This window comes from Mastigoproctus giganteus, chromosome 2, assembly GCF_048544385.1.
Source record: "Mastigoproctus giganteus isolate SK-2022 chromosome 2, ASM4854438v1, whole genome shotgun sequence".
Taxonomy (NCBI): domain Eukaryota; kingdom Metazoa; phylum Arthropoda; class Arachnida; order Uropygi; family Thelyphonidae; genus Mastigoproctus; species Mastigoproctus giganteus.
Window position 1 is genome coordinate 251,673,017 of NC_143576.1, and position 20,190 is coordinate 251,693,206.

Sequence of the window (20,190 nt, forward strand, 5' to 3'; positions counted from 1 at the left end):
AACCTTTGTATCGTCTGCAAACTTGGACATTAAGCCTGATACACCATCATCAATATCATTTATAAATACAGAAAACAACAATGGACCCAACACTGAACCCTGAGGAACTCCACTAATAACATTAGTCCACGTTGAGCAGTGTCCATTGATTACCACTCTCTGTCTTCTGCCACTCAACCATCCCTTTATCCATAGCAGCAATTTGCCTCGAATGCCACACTTCTCCAATTTGTGCAGCAGTCTTCCATGCGCAACAGTATCAAAAGCCTTTCTAAGATCCAAATATATAATATCAAAGTTATTCCCTGCATCCAGTTCTTTTGTGACTACATCATAGTATCCAATCAAATTGGTCAGACAAGACCTGCCCTTAACAAACCCATGCTGTGTCTGAGCTATAACTGAATTCTTGTCCAGATGATCCTGCAGTGCTTCTTTAACCAGTGCCTCCATTAATTTTCCTGGAACCGAAGTTAAACTAACAGGTCTATAATTACTTGTGTCAGCCTTTGATCCTCCTTTGTGAATTGGGGTCACATTTGCACATCTCCAGTCCATGGGTACCTCCCCTGAGTCCAAAGAAGCTCTCATAATTATGGCTAGGGGTTTGCTTACTTCCTTTGCTGCCTCCTTTAATATAACTGGATAGATCCCATCCACCCCGGGTGCCTTTTTTATGTTTATCCTCAACAATTTCTCCTCCACTTTCCTCTCAGTTATTAGAAAATCATCTAGCTCACTGCCAATGTTTACTTCACCTACGACATTCCCCTTCCTGAATAACTCCTCATGTGTGAATGTAGATGCAAAATACTCGTTTAGATTGTTAGCCACCTGAGCTGGATCCTCAACTGTTGAACCATCAACATCCAGTGGACCAATCTGATTCATCCCTTTCCTTCTTGAGTTTAAATAGGTAAAGAACTCTTTTCTGTTTTTCTTTGCATCCTTTGCCAAGGATTTCTCATAATCTGCCTTTGCCTGCCTAATCTCCTTTGTGACTTGGTTACAGACCAACTTATATCTATCATAGGCTTCCACGTCACCCATTAATTTGTATGTATCCCATGCATTTTTCTTCTCTGCCATATGTCTCATTAGTTCATCTGACAACCATTTAGGCCTGAACCTTGAACAATATTTCTTGGTTGGTATGTAAAGCCTGGTAGCTTCCAAGATTAGTTCCTTGAATGCTTCCCATTTTGAATTTGCTGTTGGTAACATCATCAATTGGTCCCACTGTATAGAATTTAAATACTGTCTCAGACCAGCATAGTCTCCTTTACGAAAGCAAAAACCCTTCCCTTTACCTCTGATGGTAGTTACCTCCTTGAGTAAATCCCACTTCAGCACACTGTGATCACTGCCACCCAGTGGTTCATTTATCTGCAGAGGTGTATAAAGCCTTGAATGGTTTGAGCATGCTCAATGCTGATGTGATTCTTCCTCTTGCTCAGAATAATCACCTGAGAGGGCATAAATTCAAATTGAGGAAGGACAGATGTAGGATAGATGTGCGGAAATTTGCCTTTAGCCAGCGAGTAGTTGGTTGGTGGAACAGACTTCCATCCCTTGTTGTGGAAGTTGACAGCCTAAAATTTAAGGCTCAGCTGGACAGGTATTTCGAACGAACGGAGGGGTGAAATGGGAGTGGGTTTTTTTTTTTTTTGGATGATGCTGCATAAGCTTGCTTTCTTGCATCATATGCCTCTACTAATGCTAAATCCCATCACGTGCCTTGCATTAGTCACTTCTAATCATGACCAAATGCTATTACTATTCAAACTATACTTTTTTTAAAAAAAAACAAAAAATACATAAGCAACTTTTCTCATGGTAACTGCTTTTGGAGCTATGGAAAAGTTTCTAGCGGCTGTCTTATCAGTTGAAATGAGTAGTAACCATCGTGCATGAGCAACATGTTACATCTTACATGGAAAGGAAGATCTTGTCAAGCAATTCCAGTAAGATACCTTCCAAAAATTGTCAGTAAGCTTGACTAGTCAATTGCTGTATAAGAATATGTAGTTCAATTTAGTGGTCAACAATGACAATACCATACTAGAGAATGTAAACCGATGATAATCTCCCTTTTTCCATAAACAATATCCAACTTGCATAACCAGGATCTTGGGGATGATAATAAAGGAGCCACTGATAGAATTTCCACAACAGCAAGTGGAAGAGATGAAACTGCTGTTGCTGAAGAATGTACCATACAAATGTGCAGGTCACATTCTTTGGGTAAACAGATTTGCGCTTGGAGTAGTATCAATTTGTTGGGTACTTGTCTGAATCTTCTATCAAGAATTTTGTCTTCAACAATTTCATTGTAAGTTCAAGTTCACAATAACAACCTTGCAGCCTTTAAAAATGTTTAACAATCTAACAATCTTCTGTAAGGAAACCTTTTGTAGCATCATTGTTTTGCTTAGTAAATTTCCTCTTCATAATCATAAGGAAGTACATATCTGCATACTTAATATTGGAAAAATGAAGTCATTACTATGAAACTTAACAATTTGTAAAATAATAAGAGGAGTTTACCTCAATATAGTACGTAGAACACTTCCGTATGATACTCTACAGAAATTAAAACGAAAAACTCGACAACTTAGAGTAAAATTTTAACATTAGAGTAAAATATAAATAATTAAATACAATTCAAATCAATTTAAAACAATTAAAAATCAATTTAACGCAATTAAAAAGAATCTAACGAAAATATTTTCGTTAGATTCTACGTTGTTATTAAATTTTACAAATATTAATATCAACGTAGAACGTATTGAGTATTACAACTCTGATTCATACTACGAAACTTGACAATAAACTGTCATTGATTGAGCCCCAGTGAATGACTAATATTATTTATACAAAGCATATATGCCAGAATTTGTTAGCTCTTTGAGAGTGCAATCAAAGGCCCCTTCATTTTGTGAGTGTATTCTTCATGACTTTTTTTTATTTGTGATACTTAGAATACCTCCAGAATTTTTGTTGTGCATACTTTTGAAGAATCGTGTGCGTGTGTGTGTCCTTGAAAACTTTCTAAATCAATATGCTTACCTCTGCCCACATTCCAATTTTCCATATACCCTCAACAGAAGCTGGTGTTGTCCTTGATGGTGCATGTTCATTCAGAGGCAATGGTAAGGCTTGCAAAAGATTAGACTGAACCCTTTTGGGAAGTGGAAGGGAAAGTAAAAGAGGCAAATCAGTAGGACAAGGAGAAAGACTGCACTCAACTGAATCTTCTGGCTTATGAGAAGGATCACACAGGCTTATATTAACAATACTTCCATCATCAGACATACAGTATAAAGGCCGTTTCCTATAGCCACGTCCACAAGTTACTGAACACTGAAAAAGAAAATGGGATTGACTAAAACATATTAACTCACTTTAAAAGAAATTCAGTATAGTTTTTCATTACTGTAGAAATTAATTTAAGATATAATTTTCTACAATAAATGCTATTCAATACAGTAAGCCCTGTAAGTCCCTGCATAATGCAATCAATGCACCTCTGAAAAATAAGGTGCAAAGCAAAAATGCATGATGCAAACAGTTTTCTGTAAGAAATAACAGGAAAGGAGGAGGGAAGAGGTTGCACTTCAGGAATAATAAAATGATATATCTTATAATAATAACATATCTCAGACATAATATATTAAATATACTATGCTTCACAGGTTGGTTGGTTAGTTGTTTTTTGGGTTTATAGGTACAAAAGCAACTGAAGCTACATTGCACCTTTCAAATGGTTTTGCTTTATAAGAATCATAAAATTTTTCAAAGTCATTTGGAACTGCTACTGGATTTTCTGGTTATCTTTTACAGGGTAAGTTTATCTGTCTTTATTTAGTTCTTTTTTTTTTTTTTTTTTTTGTTCTGCATTAAATCTGCTAATAAAAATTTATTGACTTTATATATTTAAAAAAGGTCTAATACATTAGAACTTTTTTTAAATAAATAAATATTTATCTTCTAAAAGCTGTTTTAGGGTGAGGGCTCTTGTGTCTTGGATAAAGAGCTAAAAGTTATTTGTTGCTCTCTGGTAAACTGTGGGCAGTCAGTGATGAAATGCTGAACCATCTGTAGTTTGCAGCAGCTACTATGTTGAGGTGGATCTTCTCCTCAAAGTAAGTGCTTGTGTGTCCTATGCTTAATCAGGCTAAAATGACATCTTGTCTACCCATTCTCATGATTGATTTCCATGGTTACAGTCTTTGATCTGTTGGAGTTTGTTCTGGGTTTGATTTTGCTATTGTTGCTGCTAATAAAAATTTATTATTAGCAGCAAAAAGGAAAAATGGCTGTCTGCCATTTTTCCTTTTCAATACAGTGTATTTATAGTTTGTGTGTGGTATTTTAAAATTTGGGTTAGTGGAGGTTGTTCATTTTCCTTCATTCATATGTTTCTGGAATCCAACAGAATTTAATGCTTGATTTCACCTTTCAAGTTTAGCAAAAGAACCATTAATCCATCTCAAGATGGATTATACTAAGGGAGTCTATGAAAATTAGACTGTATGGGATATTTTTATTCCATATCTGAGTAGTGCATTTAGTTTACACATATACATACTGCATTTTACTGGGAGTTGCTGTGACCATGGTACCTGGAAAAATTGCTCTAGCTTCAACTCAGGTGTCTGTTTAGGAGATATTATTATATTATATATAATATTCTGAATATCTGAATATACAGATAAATAGCTACTACATAACTGTTGATAGCAAATGCTTTGGAAGAGTATTCTTTCCCCATTTTTAGAAAAGAGATCACAGTTTGGCTGTGAGTAGCCCAAAGTGGTAGAGCGGTATTGATGATAATACAGTAAAACAGGATTCAATGATGTAATCAAGGATTAGAAGTGGAGGTGTGCAAAAGTAAGTATTCATATTTCAAAAAATTAATTTTCATGAAAATACTGGTTTTTTTGATAGTGAGCTCATTCCACATTAAGTGAAAATATTCAAAACAAAAATTTTGTAATAACAAAAATGCACATACAGTGGAAAAATGCATTTAAATAGGAAATAACTATGCTTATTAAAGTGGATTTAATACATCTGTCTAAATCTTAAGTTTTTCACTGATGCTTTATACAAAAAAAACTAACTTCACCTTTTTCATATAGAATACAGTAATTTCCCCAATACTTATATTTCATTCATCTGATTTTCATAGTTCAAAATTAATTTTGAACTATGAAAATGTTCTTAATTTTGTTCATTTTGAACAAAATTAAGAACATTTTCTTTTTTATATCATCTTTTTAATAGAAAATAGCAAAAAATTTAACTGATATACAAGGGCTGCAATGAAAAGTATGAGCACATTTATTTTAGACAAAATAATAATTTCTGCCACTGAGAAGAACAAAAATACTACTATAGTAGGCCCATCTCAGTTCTTTCTAACCATATACACACTGCTGCTTGAACTGCTTTATCATTCACATAGTGCTTGTCAATCATACTTTTTTCAAGGGGAAGAAGGATGAATCAGTATTTAACAGCCAAACTCTGCAATTTTCTACATTGTCTGACATGCATTGCCATGCTGTACAATGCCATGTTGTTTCTTCAGACACTTTTCATGAAGTGAACAAAACAATAAAGTTTGTTCAGAGTCTGGATGTAGTGAGCGGCACTGACAATTCCCCACTTGTGGCAGAAAACTGACCAATAAGCATCCTTAAATATTCAAAAAGGACTGTCCACAAAGCTTGGCTATCTGAGGATACTGTTCTTTCTTTCATCTTGAAATGTGGTGTGATGCCATTCCATGCTTTGTCTTTTCATTTCTGAGTGGAAATGATGAAGCTACGTTTCATCCCCTGTAACAATGCTTAACAGGGAGTTGCTGCTTTTAAAAATGTATACTTGAAGAAACTGCAATATCTCTGCATTTCTCTCTCTCTGTTTATCCATAAGCAATCAGAAAAAATGTGCACAGACTGACATTACAAGGTTACTATCATTTCCTGCATCATATGGTATCTAATGCTGAACCACAATGAGATTTCTCTGAATATAATCTTTCAGTCCTCTATTGATAATCATCGGCTTTCTGCTTGTTGAGTTCACTTTCAGCTGTGTTTGGTGACCACAGGGCAACTAATTAATAATATCCATATTCCTATTCTTGAAATGTTTCGCCTATCTTCTGCCCTAACTGAACCCATGCAGACATCCCCATACACATAATGAAGTCACCCATAGATATTTGTTAAGTTTCCCCAAAATTTCACAAGAAATTCAATCACTGCATTAACATTAAAAAAATAATACATCACTAGCAGCCATTTTTTTCATGTTGAATGACAGGAGTGCATGTAGTGCACATGAACTAGTACAGCATTCTTAATGGAGAGGATAAATGACTGGAAGATAAATAACCTAGATACACTATTTTGTGCAAATGTTTGCATTCGTTTGATGCTCATTACTTCCTGTACAAACCTTGTACATGATATAAAATAATTAAACTGCCTTATGAATTAAGCTCACAAAAATCAAACTAAAAATATCACCTACATCTTCCCAATCACCTTCTTCCCACATTACACAAGGAGGAAGAATACAATGCTCCATAACAACTGGCTTGGTGGATGGATCACAATATTCATTCTCAATAACAGATTCACCTTGCCGGCACCACAAGGCTCTCATCTTGTCTCCAACACCACAAGATGCTGAACACTAAAAATTAATTTTCATAGAGGGAAGAAATTAACATCATAAAACAGCTAACAAATACAATTAAATTAGAAGTCAATGAGCCAAGGTTTTAGCACAGCAGCTCATTTTATTTGATCCTAGTATTCAGAGAAAAATAATACATAAATAATTTACTTGTCACTATGCAAAGTATCTGGGCACTTTAAAATCACCAAAAGGACCATAAAAGATACTCTAATCTATATAATAAATTACCTCATTCATCTAATTAATCATTACTTCTAAAAAGGCTAATTTCTGAACTAAGACTGTGTTTTAAAGCCTTATTCAGAAGAGCTTACAATTGAAAAGACAAAGAGGTACTATTGTTACTGAAATGACAGACAAATTTTCAAATTCGGTGAGTAAAGTCAAGTTCTCTTCTTTGAGTGTTCCTGCCTCTTGTCTAGGAATAAGTTTTATGTAGGCTACATATTTCATGGATGACCTTTACTAATATGCTGTTATGATGTTCAGAATTTACACATCTTACATCTACATCTTTATTTTCTTGTCTAACTTAATACTTCGTATCCTGAGATGTATCAGATATGTCATTGGCAGTCATGTGAAATCACTGTCACTCTGACAGGTCATTTTTATCCCCTTCAGAGATTTCTTAAATTCTTAATAACAAAACTTTGGAAAAAATCACCTTGAAAAGTACAAACTGAATTATTGCTGAGTGAACAGCATAGTTAGAATGAAAGTGAGAGCAAAATAACAAAAAGGGTAATATACTATGAGAAAATCACAAAGGAACTGAATATAAGGAAGAGACCGTGATATAATTTACTTAAATATTAGGAAAGCTTTTGACACAGTCCCAAATTAACATTATATTCATCAGTTACAAAGTGTACCATTGAGAAAATGTTGCTACAGTGTGAAAAAGGTATGGTTAACTGGTAGAAGGCAAATTTATATTGTATGGCCACTTTGAAAAGAGCTGTAGAGGTATGGCTTACATAAAAGGAATTATCCAAATGGACATGTTAGGAACAGTAGGGTGAGAATGTTTATTTACTTTAAATTTGATTTCATATGTAAATATAAGTTATTTATATATTTACATAGAATAATAATGCTTACAGAAAAGGTTGAAACATCAAAATAAAAAAAAAAATGATTAAAATGTCTTGAAGAGTGTAGTGTGGCATGTAGTATGTCTATCAATGGTAAAGCAAATTACTGCAACAAGATAACTAGTATCTGAAATGGCATGGTGAACTATTACTTTCAACACTGAAAGGTAGACAAGTAAGAAATTGAAAATAAAAAAAAAAGTGATAGATGATTTTGATCAATATGTCATTCACACAAAGATTCATAAATTGTATTGTGAATAAGACCAGACATTAGCATATGATGAAAAAAATCACATTTATACAGTATCAGCCAAAAAAAAAAAAAAACTCCCCAATTCACCCATCCATTCACTCCAAAAGTTTGTTCAGTTCTTCCTTGAATTTATTAAACTATCAACTTCCACAACAACCAATGGAACTTTGTTCCAGCAATAAACCACCCGCTTGCTAAAGGCAAATCTCTGCATACCTATTCCACAACTGTCTTCCCACAATTTGAATTTATTAGCATTAGCAAGGGCACATGATGCAAGAAAGCAAGGTTATATAGCATCAGCCCCCTTAGGTGCGTAATCTGAGTAAGAGGAAGAATTGTATCAGCATTGAGCTTGCTCAAATCATTCAAGGCCTTACACACTTCAATCAGATCACCTCGCAGGTATCTAGTCAACAAATGCTGCAATTTGTATGACTGAAGCCTTTCTTGGTAAGAGCACCCCCTTTGTTCCATTCACCAATCTCATTGCCCTTCTCTGTGGCCTGACCATTGCCCTATACAAGGGAATATTCACCTCCTTACCCCTACTAGCAAAATTCCGTATATCACTGACAAAACCCCATGAGTTGCTCTGGCAGCTTGTCTGCACTGCTCAGAAAATTTCATATCTGACTGCACAATTAAACCCAGGTCTTTTTCATTCTCTACTACTTTGAATGTAGTACCACACAGTTGGACATTGAGAAACTTTTCCCTATTTTGAAATAGAATTTAAACTTGGATTTTACGCATGAATATTTATAACAGCTTCTTAAACAAATGGGTTTTTCATGGAAAAAAGTGCCAATCTCAATAGATAATTCTGATTTAAAGGAAATAGCAAGCTGGAAATCAACATATCTTCAAAGAATTAAGAAATACACCACACAAATCTCTGGTGCATTTTTTTTTTTTTTTTTTTTTTTTATGAAAATCCCACACATGAGAGGTATTAGAACCTATAGTACTTAGTACAGTGCTTGGGTTGGAGGTTGAGAGTACAAAAGAAGATATTTGTTGACATTAGACTTGAACTTCTGTAGACTGTAATTTTCAGGAAATACGTATGAAGTAAGGTTGTTCCAGAAAACGGCAGTTGAATGAACAAACGAGGAAGATGAAAAGTTACTTCTGTGAGTTTGAAGTTGGACAGTAAATGGATGTGGCTGGTGGCGGCACGTGTTCGGACTGTTTTGAAAGAGAGAGCGGGAATTAAAGAAGCCAATTCAGAAGAACAGTGCCCATGGAAGTATCTGTAGAAAAGACATGCAGCAGAAACAGTACATCTATGAGACAGAGAGTGGAGAGACTCTGTTAGAGAGGAGTCATTAATTAACCTAATTGCCCTCTTCTGAATGGAATCTAGAAGTCTGAGAGAGGTTTTGGGGGGCACTGCCCCAGATGTGGGAACAATATTCCATGGCAGGGCAGATTTGCAATTTATACAGAGTGAGCAGCTGTTTGGAAGAAAAGTCAAGAGCGAAAGAGAAAACCAAGTTTTTAGATACAGAGGAAGCAATATTTGTAATGAATTATGCCAAGAGAGATTAGAAGTCAGGGTAAAGAATGCCCAAAAGAGATATATCATTTTGCCTATAAATTGGAGTGTCACCAAAGATAAGCATAGCAGCAGAAGAATCCTTTTTGTGAGATATAAGACAAGACTGAGTTTTAGAAGGATCGAAATCAACAAAGTTGTCTTTGCCCCATTGGAGAATTACCTTTCGTCATTTAAGGAATTGGTAGAGGATATTCAAGAAGTTGAAGCTGATTGAGCAGGTCATGGCTCTTCAAAATGGAAAGTGGAATGCAATGTGCTATCATCGACAAAACTATGGATAGATTTGCAGTCAATAGAAGAAGGTCATTAATATACAAGAGGAAAAGAGTGGGGGAAAGAACTGAACCTTGGGAGACACCAGCATTAGTGGAGAAGTTAGAAGACAGAGAGCCATCTACCATCACCCTCAGTGAGCGATCAGAACGAAAACTGGATAACCAATTACAAAAAACAGTTGGCAAACAATAAGATGGAAGTTTATTTAGAAGACTTTTATGCCAAACATGATCGAAAGCCTTTGAGATATCAAGAGCAACTGCGTGTGTTTCACCGAACTTTTTCATTAACCGAACTTTTCCATGGTAACATAAGCCAGAATATCCACCAGTGGATCAACACAGACGGAATTCATACTGGCGATCGTTAATCAGATGGAAGGTTTCTAGGTAGTTTAAGAGTTGGTGGTTAATTGATTTCTCCAATACCTTAGAAAGACTAGAAGTAATTGCAATGGGACGATAACTGGATGGGAGGGATTTTCACCGGTTTTAGGAACTGGCTGGATGTGAGCAAATTTCCAAGTAGAAGGAAAACCACCTTTGGAATAAGAAAGTGAAAAAAAGGTGGCAAAGAACAAGAGTAATTTCAGGAGCACAGGTTTTGAGAACAAGTGGAGAAATACCATCAGGACCTGGAGCTTTCTTGGCATCGAGATTTGTCAAAATCCTTCTGACGGAAGACCATAGGAGGCATTGAATGGAGCGTGTTGAGAATGGTGGGAGGTGTTTTACTAAGATCATTAATACACGAGTTGGAAATAAAATGGGATGCTAGCAGGTCAGCTTTATCCTTGGCTGAAGTGACAACAGAACCATCTGGTTTTGACAGAGGTGGGAGCAGAGATGGGCAAAAGTTGCAGCCAATAGCTTTGGCAAGAGACCAGAATGCTCGACTACCATTAGGGAAGAAGCAATTTTTCTACTCTTAGTTTGTTAAAAATCTAGTTTGGACTGGACTGATTAATGACTGCTTTACAATTGTGAGCTTTGGTGTAGGCAGAAAATGAAACTGAAGAATTGGAAAGAAGCCAATTACAAAATGCAACATTCTTCTCTTGAACAGCCTTAGCACATTTATTGGAAGACCAAGGTTAGATAAAGGATGAGATTTTAAAGTGGAGTGTGGAATAAAGGATTCCATTCCTACAAGAATAATTTCACTGACACGATCTGAGCAAACGTTGACATCAGAAGTTTTGAAACAGTAGTTCGACCAAGGAAAATAAATTTCGCAGGTCATCCCATTTTGCATTCTTGTAATGCCAAACAATACGAGGTTGGGAATAGCCATGAGATAAAGGCTACATTGGAGAAGAGATAAACACTAAGTTGTGATCTGAGGTACCTAAAGGACCACTCACTTCGACCGTGTACTTAGAAGGGTTGTTTGTGAGAAAGAGATCAAGCATGTTGACTGTATAGTTAGGATTGTGTGGTATTCTTGTTGGTAAACGAACAATCTGTGCAAGTTCATTAGAAATTGCAAAAGCCTCAGCATCTCGACCAGCTGGGTGGGTGTAACTAGAAAAGGGAAGCCAGCTGGAGTTGTGAACATTAAAATCACCAAGGAAAATTACCTCACTGTCAGGAAAGTTGGACTGGAGAAAGTCAAGTTGCAAAGAGAGGAAGTCAAAGAGCTCCAAGTGATTAGTGGAGTTGGGAGAATGGTAGAGACAACATATGAATTTGACACAATGAGGTAGAGAGATTTTAAGCCAGAGAAGATCAAAGAGAGGAGATTCCAAATTACGAATTCTCTGACAGGGAATATTGGAATGGACATATGCACAAGTACCACCTCTGAGGCAAAAGGAATCATACAGTGAATAATTTGGGCAACTGAGTTGAGCAGTAGTTGAATTAACCGATAACTGAGATTCTGTCAGAAAAAGTAAATGGGGTTTGGTAGACTGCAAGCGGAAATGGACATTGTTGAGATTAGAATTGAGACCACGTATATTTGTGAAATGAACTATGAAGTGTTTGGGAGGTTTAAATCTTTTCGCAGACACTACTTGGACTCCCTCCAGTCATTATCTGGCAGAGTAGAGGTAGCAAGATTATACAATAGCTGATCCAGAAGCATATAGGTTCAGACCGGACCAATAGGCTCGGTCCGGTGTACTATGTTACTCCGGTGCATCTTGTTAAATCTCACATTCATTCATTACACATGAAAATTTATGATGGCAATCATCTGATGACCATGGAATTACTACTGAAAAGGCTCTTGACTTATAACCATACAGGCTGGCAGAAGTGATGGCTTTGACAGTTTTAATGTTTAAATCAAATACAAAAGCTGGAGATTATCATAACAATGTAAACTTTGAAAATTTCAGCAGATAGGTAGAGTGACAACATTTGTTGAATTTAGCACCCAAGTCCATCATTGTCACTGTTGGACAATGCAAGCTACCATAGTATGAATGTCAATAAAGACTTGCAAGTGCAGCTTTGGAAAAAAAAAAAAAAAAAAAAATCACAGAACAGTTATCAAAAAATAATGTCCCATAAACAACCAAACTTCAGGAAAACCAGAGCTTTTTAATATTGTGTAGTTTCAGCTATTTACCCTAGATATAAAATAAATTAGATAATTTAATTTCAGCTTGTAGGTACAGCATTTTGCAAAATGCTGGCACCATATCATGCCAACTTAATCCTACTGAATTAATGTAGGGCTTATTGAAGGGCAGGTGGTGGAAAATAATACTAGTAACTCTCTCAATGATTTTCAAAAATTGTAAAAAAAAAAAAAAAAAGAAAAAAAAAAGTAGTTTTTGTAATATACCACAGCACAAAAGAAAAAAATGCTCCAATCATGTAATAAAAATTCAGGATACATGCTGGAATACTGATGGTCATCTTGAGGAAACTGCAGACAATGTTATTATTATGCTAAGCGGTGATTTAAGTGACTTTGAAAATATTAATTTTTGGTTAATTGATTGTTTTGCTGCTTCTCTTGGCACTACTACCTAAACTAGCCCCCCTAAAATTTCAACATACATGTGTGTGAATGTCATGCCACACAGGCTCTTTTCAAATGACCAAGTTATTCAATGCAATGAAAATTATGATGATGGTATGATAATATCACAAATTTCCTGTATAAAACTTACTAGTGTATTAAGGTTTGCAGGATTATTAACAGTGAAACTAGAATATGCTGCAATAACAAGACAGAAAAATTATACAACAGATCTAAAAAATGGATATTAAACTTTAATACCAGTAAATACAACCCCGAATTAAATCATCACCTGGAGTGATGATTTAATTCGGGGATGATTTAATTCTTCAGCAGTGTTGGGGAGATACTCAACACTCTTGAAGATGAAAAAATATCCAGGAGTTATAACACAGTCTGATATAAAATTCTCTCAGGAGAACATATGCTGTGACTGGGAGAAGTCCTCTGCTTTGAGCTACAAAGTCACCCAATTCTTTAAATTTTTCTCATCATTTTGCACAGCCCATTTTGGGAAAGTGATCCTCTTTTTAATCCTTTTAAATACTTATATTATTCTCTAAGTACAGTGACAGAGTTGCTGTTTTTCTTTTGAGTAACATTTTGAGAGCTGCTGGAATCACCATCACCAATTTTTAAATTCTCTCAGAAGCATCAGTAATGAGGTTAGATTTCTACTCTGGTGCACACAGAACCAATTTCTCCTGGTGTAACTTTCTGGAATTATTATTTATTTACTTAAGAAAATAAATAATATTTATTTATATTTATTTTCTATTTAGAAAATGGAAAATAAATATAAATGCAGAAATAGAAAGTGCAATATTTATTGCACTTTCTATTTCTGCATGCATTAGCTACAATCCAATTCTAATTTCATCTTTCTTCCAATAACAGTTTTCCACCTATAGTCAGATGAAGTAATGCACTTCAATTATAACTGTGTGTGTGTCCATAAATTTCAGGGAGAAGGATCATTTTAATGGTGCAGCATTTCTTATAGCCATTGCAGTCACAATGATGTATGACTAAGATCCACACATTAGCAAAAACAATATAAAAATACTGATTCAAATTTAATTACTTTCAAATGATTTAAGAATAAAAACCATCAGTAAAATTCTGTGAAGGGAGACTCAGAGATAATTCATAACAATATTTTTTTACTTATTAAAGAAGTTTTGTTTTTTCACTTCTTGAATTGATTTGTATATTTCACTATATTAAAAATAACAAATAGAAAGGTACTGAAAAGATAAATACCTCTTCCCATTCACCTACTTCCCACTGTGGACATATTATGGTACTGCATTTCTGAGAGACTACTTTTTCTTCCATTTTACATCTATCCTCTTGCTGTACTTCTTTACGATTATTCAAGCAGGTTGCAATGCGTGTCTGCACACCACTGCCACAAGTAGTAGAGCACTAATATTTAGAAAACAGCAACAGAGGAGTATGATAACTTTTAAAATTATAAAAGTTGCACAAATCAAAGAATAACATAAAATATTTTTAAAATTATTGGTTTGAGTAAGATAACACTCAAACCAATAAAGAAAAATTACTCAAGTGTTTTTGTACAAATTCACAGTTATTGTATTCTACCTTACATCAATATCCTTCAAAACATATTAAAGCTTTGCAATCAAGTGAATTATTCATTATTGAGAAGTCAACATTGAAAAAAAGCAATAAAATATTTATTATATGATTTTTTTAAATTTCTGATTCCAGAAGCAAGCATCCATTAATTTTTTTTAGGCACATTTGCATATATATATATGCTAAGTGCCTATTATCTTCACAATGTCTGTTCATCCATCTGTCTACATGTACCAGAGGGACACCCAGTGGATGGATTTTCATGAAATTTTATATTTTAACTTTTTAAAAAACATTTGTTAAGCCATTTCAAATTTCATTAAAATTGGACCAATATAAATTCAGCAAATTTGACAGGCCATGCATACTTTGTTTATTGTTAAGTAAGACTATGAACATGGTGTCACTTGAAGAGATATATATATATATATATATAGAAAGAAAAAAGACAAAAAAAAAAAAAATGAAATTAAATTGAATGGCTAAATTTAGTGAACCTAAAACTAAAGAGTTTTGTATAAGTGCTCTATAAAGTTATAATCTTAGTAATTAATTGATAAGGAGTTAATTATATTTACCTTTCACTTCTATCAATCACAGAAAAATAAAAAACAATCAATTAATTTAAGAAAAAAAATCGAATGTGCTTTAAATGTAACACACTGTGAACATTAATGGACTTGCTGATTTTAATTGTCATTCAACTGCCATTTCTGGCAATGTTTCTAAAACAATAAAATTGGCTATATTTGCTTGACAAACACACTATTTTTGCAAATTACTTCAACTTCATTTAAAATATGTAGAGGGTACGACAAAAATCCTGCATTTCTTATGCATATTAAATTATAATTACATAATCATAACATACATTGAAAGTGTTCCCAGCCTTCTGTGGACTAAACCAACTGTTTTAACATACTCACAGAAACTGCAAGAAGTGGTGCCAATTATTTTTGCAATCTCCATTCCAATGTTTTTCAGTTATTATAGAGCTGCTCTTTTAAGGTGACCCTACTGAAAATAGTCTGATGTAACTTTGGAATGAGGTGGGTCACAAATTTCTTGAAATAAAGCAATCATCAAAAAAATCCTCTAACATTTGAATTGCTTTATTCAAATTGTGACAAATTGTACTGTCTTGCTATACCTAACAATCACATTCAAATTCAAGAATATGTTATGAATTTAATTGCTCAGTTTAGGTAAACATTATATTCATTGTCCCAAAAAATAAATGTTCAATGGTTGCTTCAAAACACAAAGTTCCTATTGTTCAAAATGGCATGCTCTTTACAAAAAGAATTGATTAAACAGCTATGGATAAAAACCACATTAAGCCACCACTCTACTGATGTAACTGAAATGTAGTATTGCTTCTGGGAATGGCAAATTATAATTTCCCTATCACACTAATAAATTATTAAACTTTGGGTTATATGATGCTTTGGGATATTCTGTATTTGCTATCAGGATGAAAATATTAAGGTCTTTTGTTGTTACTGGGTTAACACATTAACATTAATTCGCATTAACAGAAAAGATTGTGCACAAAGTGATCATATCATTAATCGTGTACAACAGGTGTCAAGAAAATACAGCTGTAACAACTGACTGTCATCATCAATTTCAGCAGCAGCTTTGCCGTCCAACCAGTGTGTATGTTTCAATATTCACAAACCGCCTTTGGGATGGGTTCCTAACAATTAAAACTGTGATCAGCATAATTTGAGACAGTATTCAGAATTCAAACTAGGTGCAGTGAATAATGTATTCAAACCAGGTGCAGTGAATGATGTGTCTTAATCATTCCATCAGATTGCAACAATTGAGTCAAAGTCTCATTTCATGCATAATGAAACTTCATACATCAAATTTACATTCACACTATGTACAATAAGTTACTATTATCATTGGCTATATAGTGAAAGTATTGCAAATACAGTGCAATACACTGCTAGGAAAGAGGAGGTAAAAATATTATTATCAAAAAAAAGAAAAACATATTTTACTCATTCCATAAATACAGATCCAGATAGTGTTTGAATTTCTACAAGCAACTATGGAGGCAACCTATTCCAATGGCTAACCATTTTAAAAAAAAGACACTTAGTATAAGATTGACAACATTATGTATGACGTGTACATTCTCCATCAAAAAAATATAATTATTCAGTTCTGCTGTGAACTTTAGCAAGCCCTCCACCCTGGGAGATAATTTATTTCAATGATCTAAAACATGCAACCTAAAGGAAAATTTCATAAGATACAGCCTTCTGTTACTCTAAGCTTTTTTTTTTAAAGTATAACTAAAACAGAATTTCAAAAGTCCTATAAATTATAGAAAAGACACCATAGGCTTTTCTTGCTGCCTCTCAAAGCTTACAAACACTCCTAGATTTCTGTTCTGCAGATTAAAAACCTTAACGTGTATAAGGCTTTGTGTTTGGAGAAGTATTAAACTTGCTATTTTTAGACCACATTTTCAATTGCTCCAAGTGATTTTTAAACAACATTCTTGTTATTAATCACCCCTTCAAACCTTGGAATCATCAAAGATCATTTACAGCTTCCAATTTACTTCTTTGTCATTGTCATTAGTTACTCAACAGTTAAGTTTAACAATATGTTCCAAAAATATGACTTTTTTTTTTTAGTCTACTTCATAAAAACTGGTTGGCTAATAATTTTTACTGTGCAGGTAGATTGTCATGTGTCCCAACCCTAATAAAATTTCTGCTTGATAAAATCAAATATTTCCCCCCCCCCCCAAATGGAAGAGGAGTTAAAATTGGAAACATTTGATACCTCATTCATATGATTTTTGCAATTGTCCACAGAATACTTTTATTTTGCTGTTGTTTTATAAAGCAAATGCAACTTAGTATTGGGGGTTAAAGTCATGCCTAAATTGTGTGTTTAACTGGAACATTTTTTAGGTGCCTCTGTAGCCAGGTGGGCAGAAGCAGCAGTGCGTAACACATGCTTCTTGATTAAACCGGGGTTCGAGCCCATGACCATCAAATACGGAGGATGCGGAAAGGTCAGGGAATGACCACCGCATATCCCCGGAGCAATATGGCCTTAGTTGCTAATGCTCCTAAAAACCAAATAACAACAACAACAATTGGAACATTTTCTTCCATGCACTACTTATTTGATAACTTTTACATTCTATACATTATTCATTGGACTCAATATATTTAGTATAACATAAGCCACCTATTATATAATGAGTGACCACTTAGTCTTGAAACAGCTGCCATTGTGGTGTCTCTTGAGCTTTAAGTAAACAGCAGTTCACTTTTTTGAATGATGCTATTTATATGAAAATGATATTAGTAATTTCAATTGACTCTCAAGTTGTCATCTCTAACATGAGCATAAACACCAGCTTTCAAGACAAAGTCGCTGTCACTGGAGGGACCAAAGTAATGCAAAAAAAATTAAATTAGAAATATGCACAACTTTAAAAGTTATATAATCAATGCACAGCTAGAAAGAATGGAATAAAAAGGTCAAAGCAAACAAATAAAGTAATCTATATAAAAAAATTTTAATTAGGAAATAAAGAAATTCTTTGAACATTCTATATCTTGAAGTAGTGTATGCTACCATTTTTGGTATACGCACTTTATGGCATAACATGTGAATATTTGTGATTTTTTTTTTTTTTTTTTATATTTTTCATATTGGTTCCTAGGCTATCACTTGAACTCCCTTTTAAATTCAAATTTATTTTCAGAATTTTAGTCATCTATTTATCTGTTGAATCTGCAAAAGATATAACTTAAAATACTGTTTTCAGATGTACAATGGCATTTATATACCTTGCCACATACTTTTCCAATTTCAAAGTGCCATTACACAAGAAAGATTTGGCCACCACTATCATAATTACGGTATATTTAAAATGGAAAATTATAGGACAATTTATATGAAATTCGTGTAAGAAGGGTGATCAACATTTGGGGACTGACTGTATCCTGAATTTCAGCACTGTAGCAAATTGAAACATATCACCACATGTTTAGTAACTTATCCAGACATACCTAGTATTACATAAAACACCAGTTTACCTGCTGCCATTCAGAACGATCATACATTGAATAGAGCATGTTTTTATGCATTTTGTTGCATCTTAAAATAAGTGATTTAATGAGCAACATATTTTCTTCAAATTTTGTTCAAATTAGAGAAAGTGCAATGTAATAGAAACCCACTAAATGATGTTAGGTTGTTTTTAACATTCTGACCGAAGAAAATATTAGGTCAGAATGTTAAAAACAGTTTTTGGATGTTGTGTGTTGTGTGAAAACTTTTCAGTGGTTCACAAAGTTTAAAGAGGACCTCTTGTCCATCAAAAAAAAAAAAAAAGAAAGTAAACTGCATCCATTATCAACCCACTGTAGGATGGAAGCCTCCTCAACAATTCATGCTAAGGGAAATGGACTATAATCTGCCACGCTAGTCCAGTTCGGGTTTGCAGATCGACCGTATTTAGCAGTCAGGGGCTTGAACCCCGGTATACTCAAAGAGCGTGTGCTACTGCACTACCGCTCCTGACCACTTGGCTACGGAGGTCTTGTCCATCAAAGGTGATCCCAACTGTGGCCACCCTTCAGCTTCAAAAACAAATGATCCAATCTCTTGTTTTTGTGATCTTATCAAAGTTTAAAAAGGGCTTCATCATGATTAATGTTAAACTTTCTGGGAAGCTGCTAGTGAATTTGGTATTTTTTTATGGGACACAAGTCAATTTTAACATACGATTTGAAAATGCAGCACATTTCAGCCATGTTTGTGCTTCCCAACCTCACTGATAATCACAGGGAGCAGCAAGATCTCACATATCAGATCTTCATCAACATGTGCTGCTGCTGACTTGCACTTTGATTCTTCCTTCATTACTATTGACAAACTGGGGATGTATGGCTATGACACAGAAACAATGGCACAGTCTCTCAGTGGAAAAAATTGTCTTCTCCAAAGATCCAAATTAGCAAGACAATTCTGATCAAATAGGAACATCATGCGTATCCTATTTTTTTTTGAGTTACAAGGCATGGTTTCATTATAAATTTGTCTTGCACTGCTGAACAGTTAACCAAGAATTCTAAAAAACAGTTCTACAGCAAGTGCATGATAGTGTTCAGAGAAAACGGCCAGAAAAGTGACCTTCAGATAACTGGCACTTGCATAATGATACTGCACATACACACTGCACTTTCCATCCATACATGACTTGAACTATTAGCAGTAAAAAAAAAAAAAGCCCTATCAGGAATGTTTCCAGAAGTTAAAGAAACATTGATATTGGTGTACACAGTGTCAAGCAGACAACTTTGAAAGCAATCAATATAAATAGCTAGTATGTTTTGCCATCTGTTTCACTGTGATATTTATTTGGACTACTGTGTTGGAGACCTCATCTGGATAAAGATTGGGCTTCTTGAAAGTATCCAAAGACGTTTCTACTGCTGGCATTCATGGTGAAAGGACGTATATCCGTGCTGTTCCTAGATCTAAAGTGCAGAGGGTGAGCACAGAGATTAGAGAGGTTAATTGCTTTTAATAGATTTCTTTAATACATTGTAAAGTTTATTTTGATATAAGTTTTTTTTTTCATGTAATAGTTTGTAAATTTAATTTTCATATTATTTTATAATAATATAATATTTTACAATATACTTTTT

General features: G+C 34.4%; 1 protein-coding gene across 1 annotated transcript in view; it reads right to left on the bottom strand.

The window, feature by feature from the left end:
• LOC150090379 (A disintegrin and metalloproteinase with thrombospondin motifs 9-like) overlaps window positions 1-20,190 on the bottom strand; it is a 514,590-nt gene that overhangs the window by 157,239 nt on the left and 337,161 nt on the right. The window contains exons 21-23 of the mRNA XM_090369090.1: window positions 14,153-14,317; window positions 6,550-6,714; window positions 3,070-3,363 (exon numbers count right to left, since the gene is read on the bottom strand). Coding sequence (XP_090225216.1) covers window positions 3,070-3,363; window positions 6,550-6,714; window positions 14,153-14,317 — 624 coding nt within the window. The remainder of the gene's footprint in view (window positions 1-3,069; window positions 3,364-6,549; window positions 6,715-14,152; window positions 14,318-20,190) is intronic.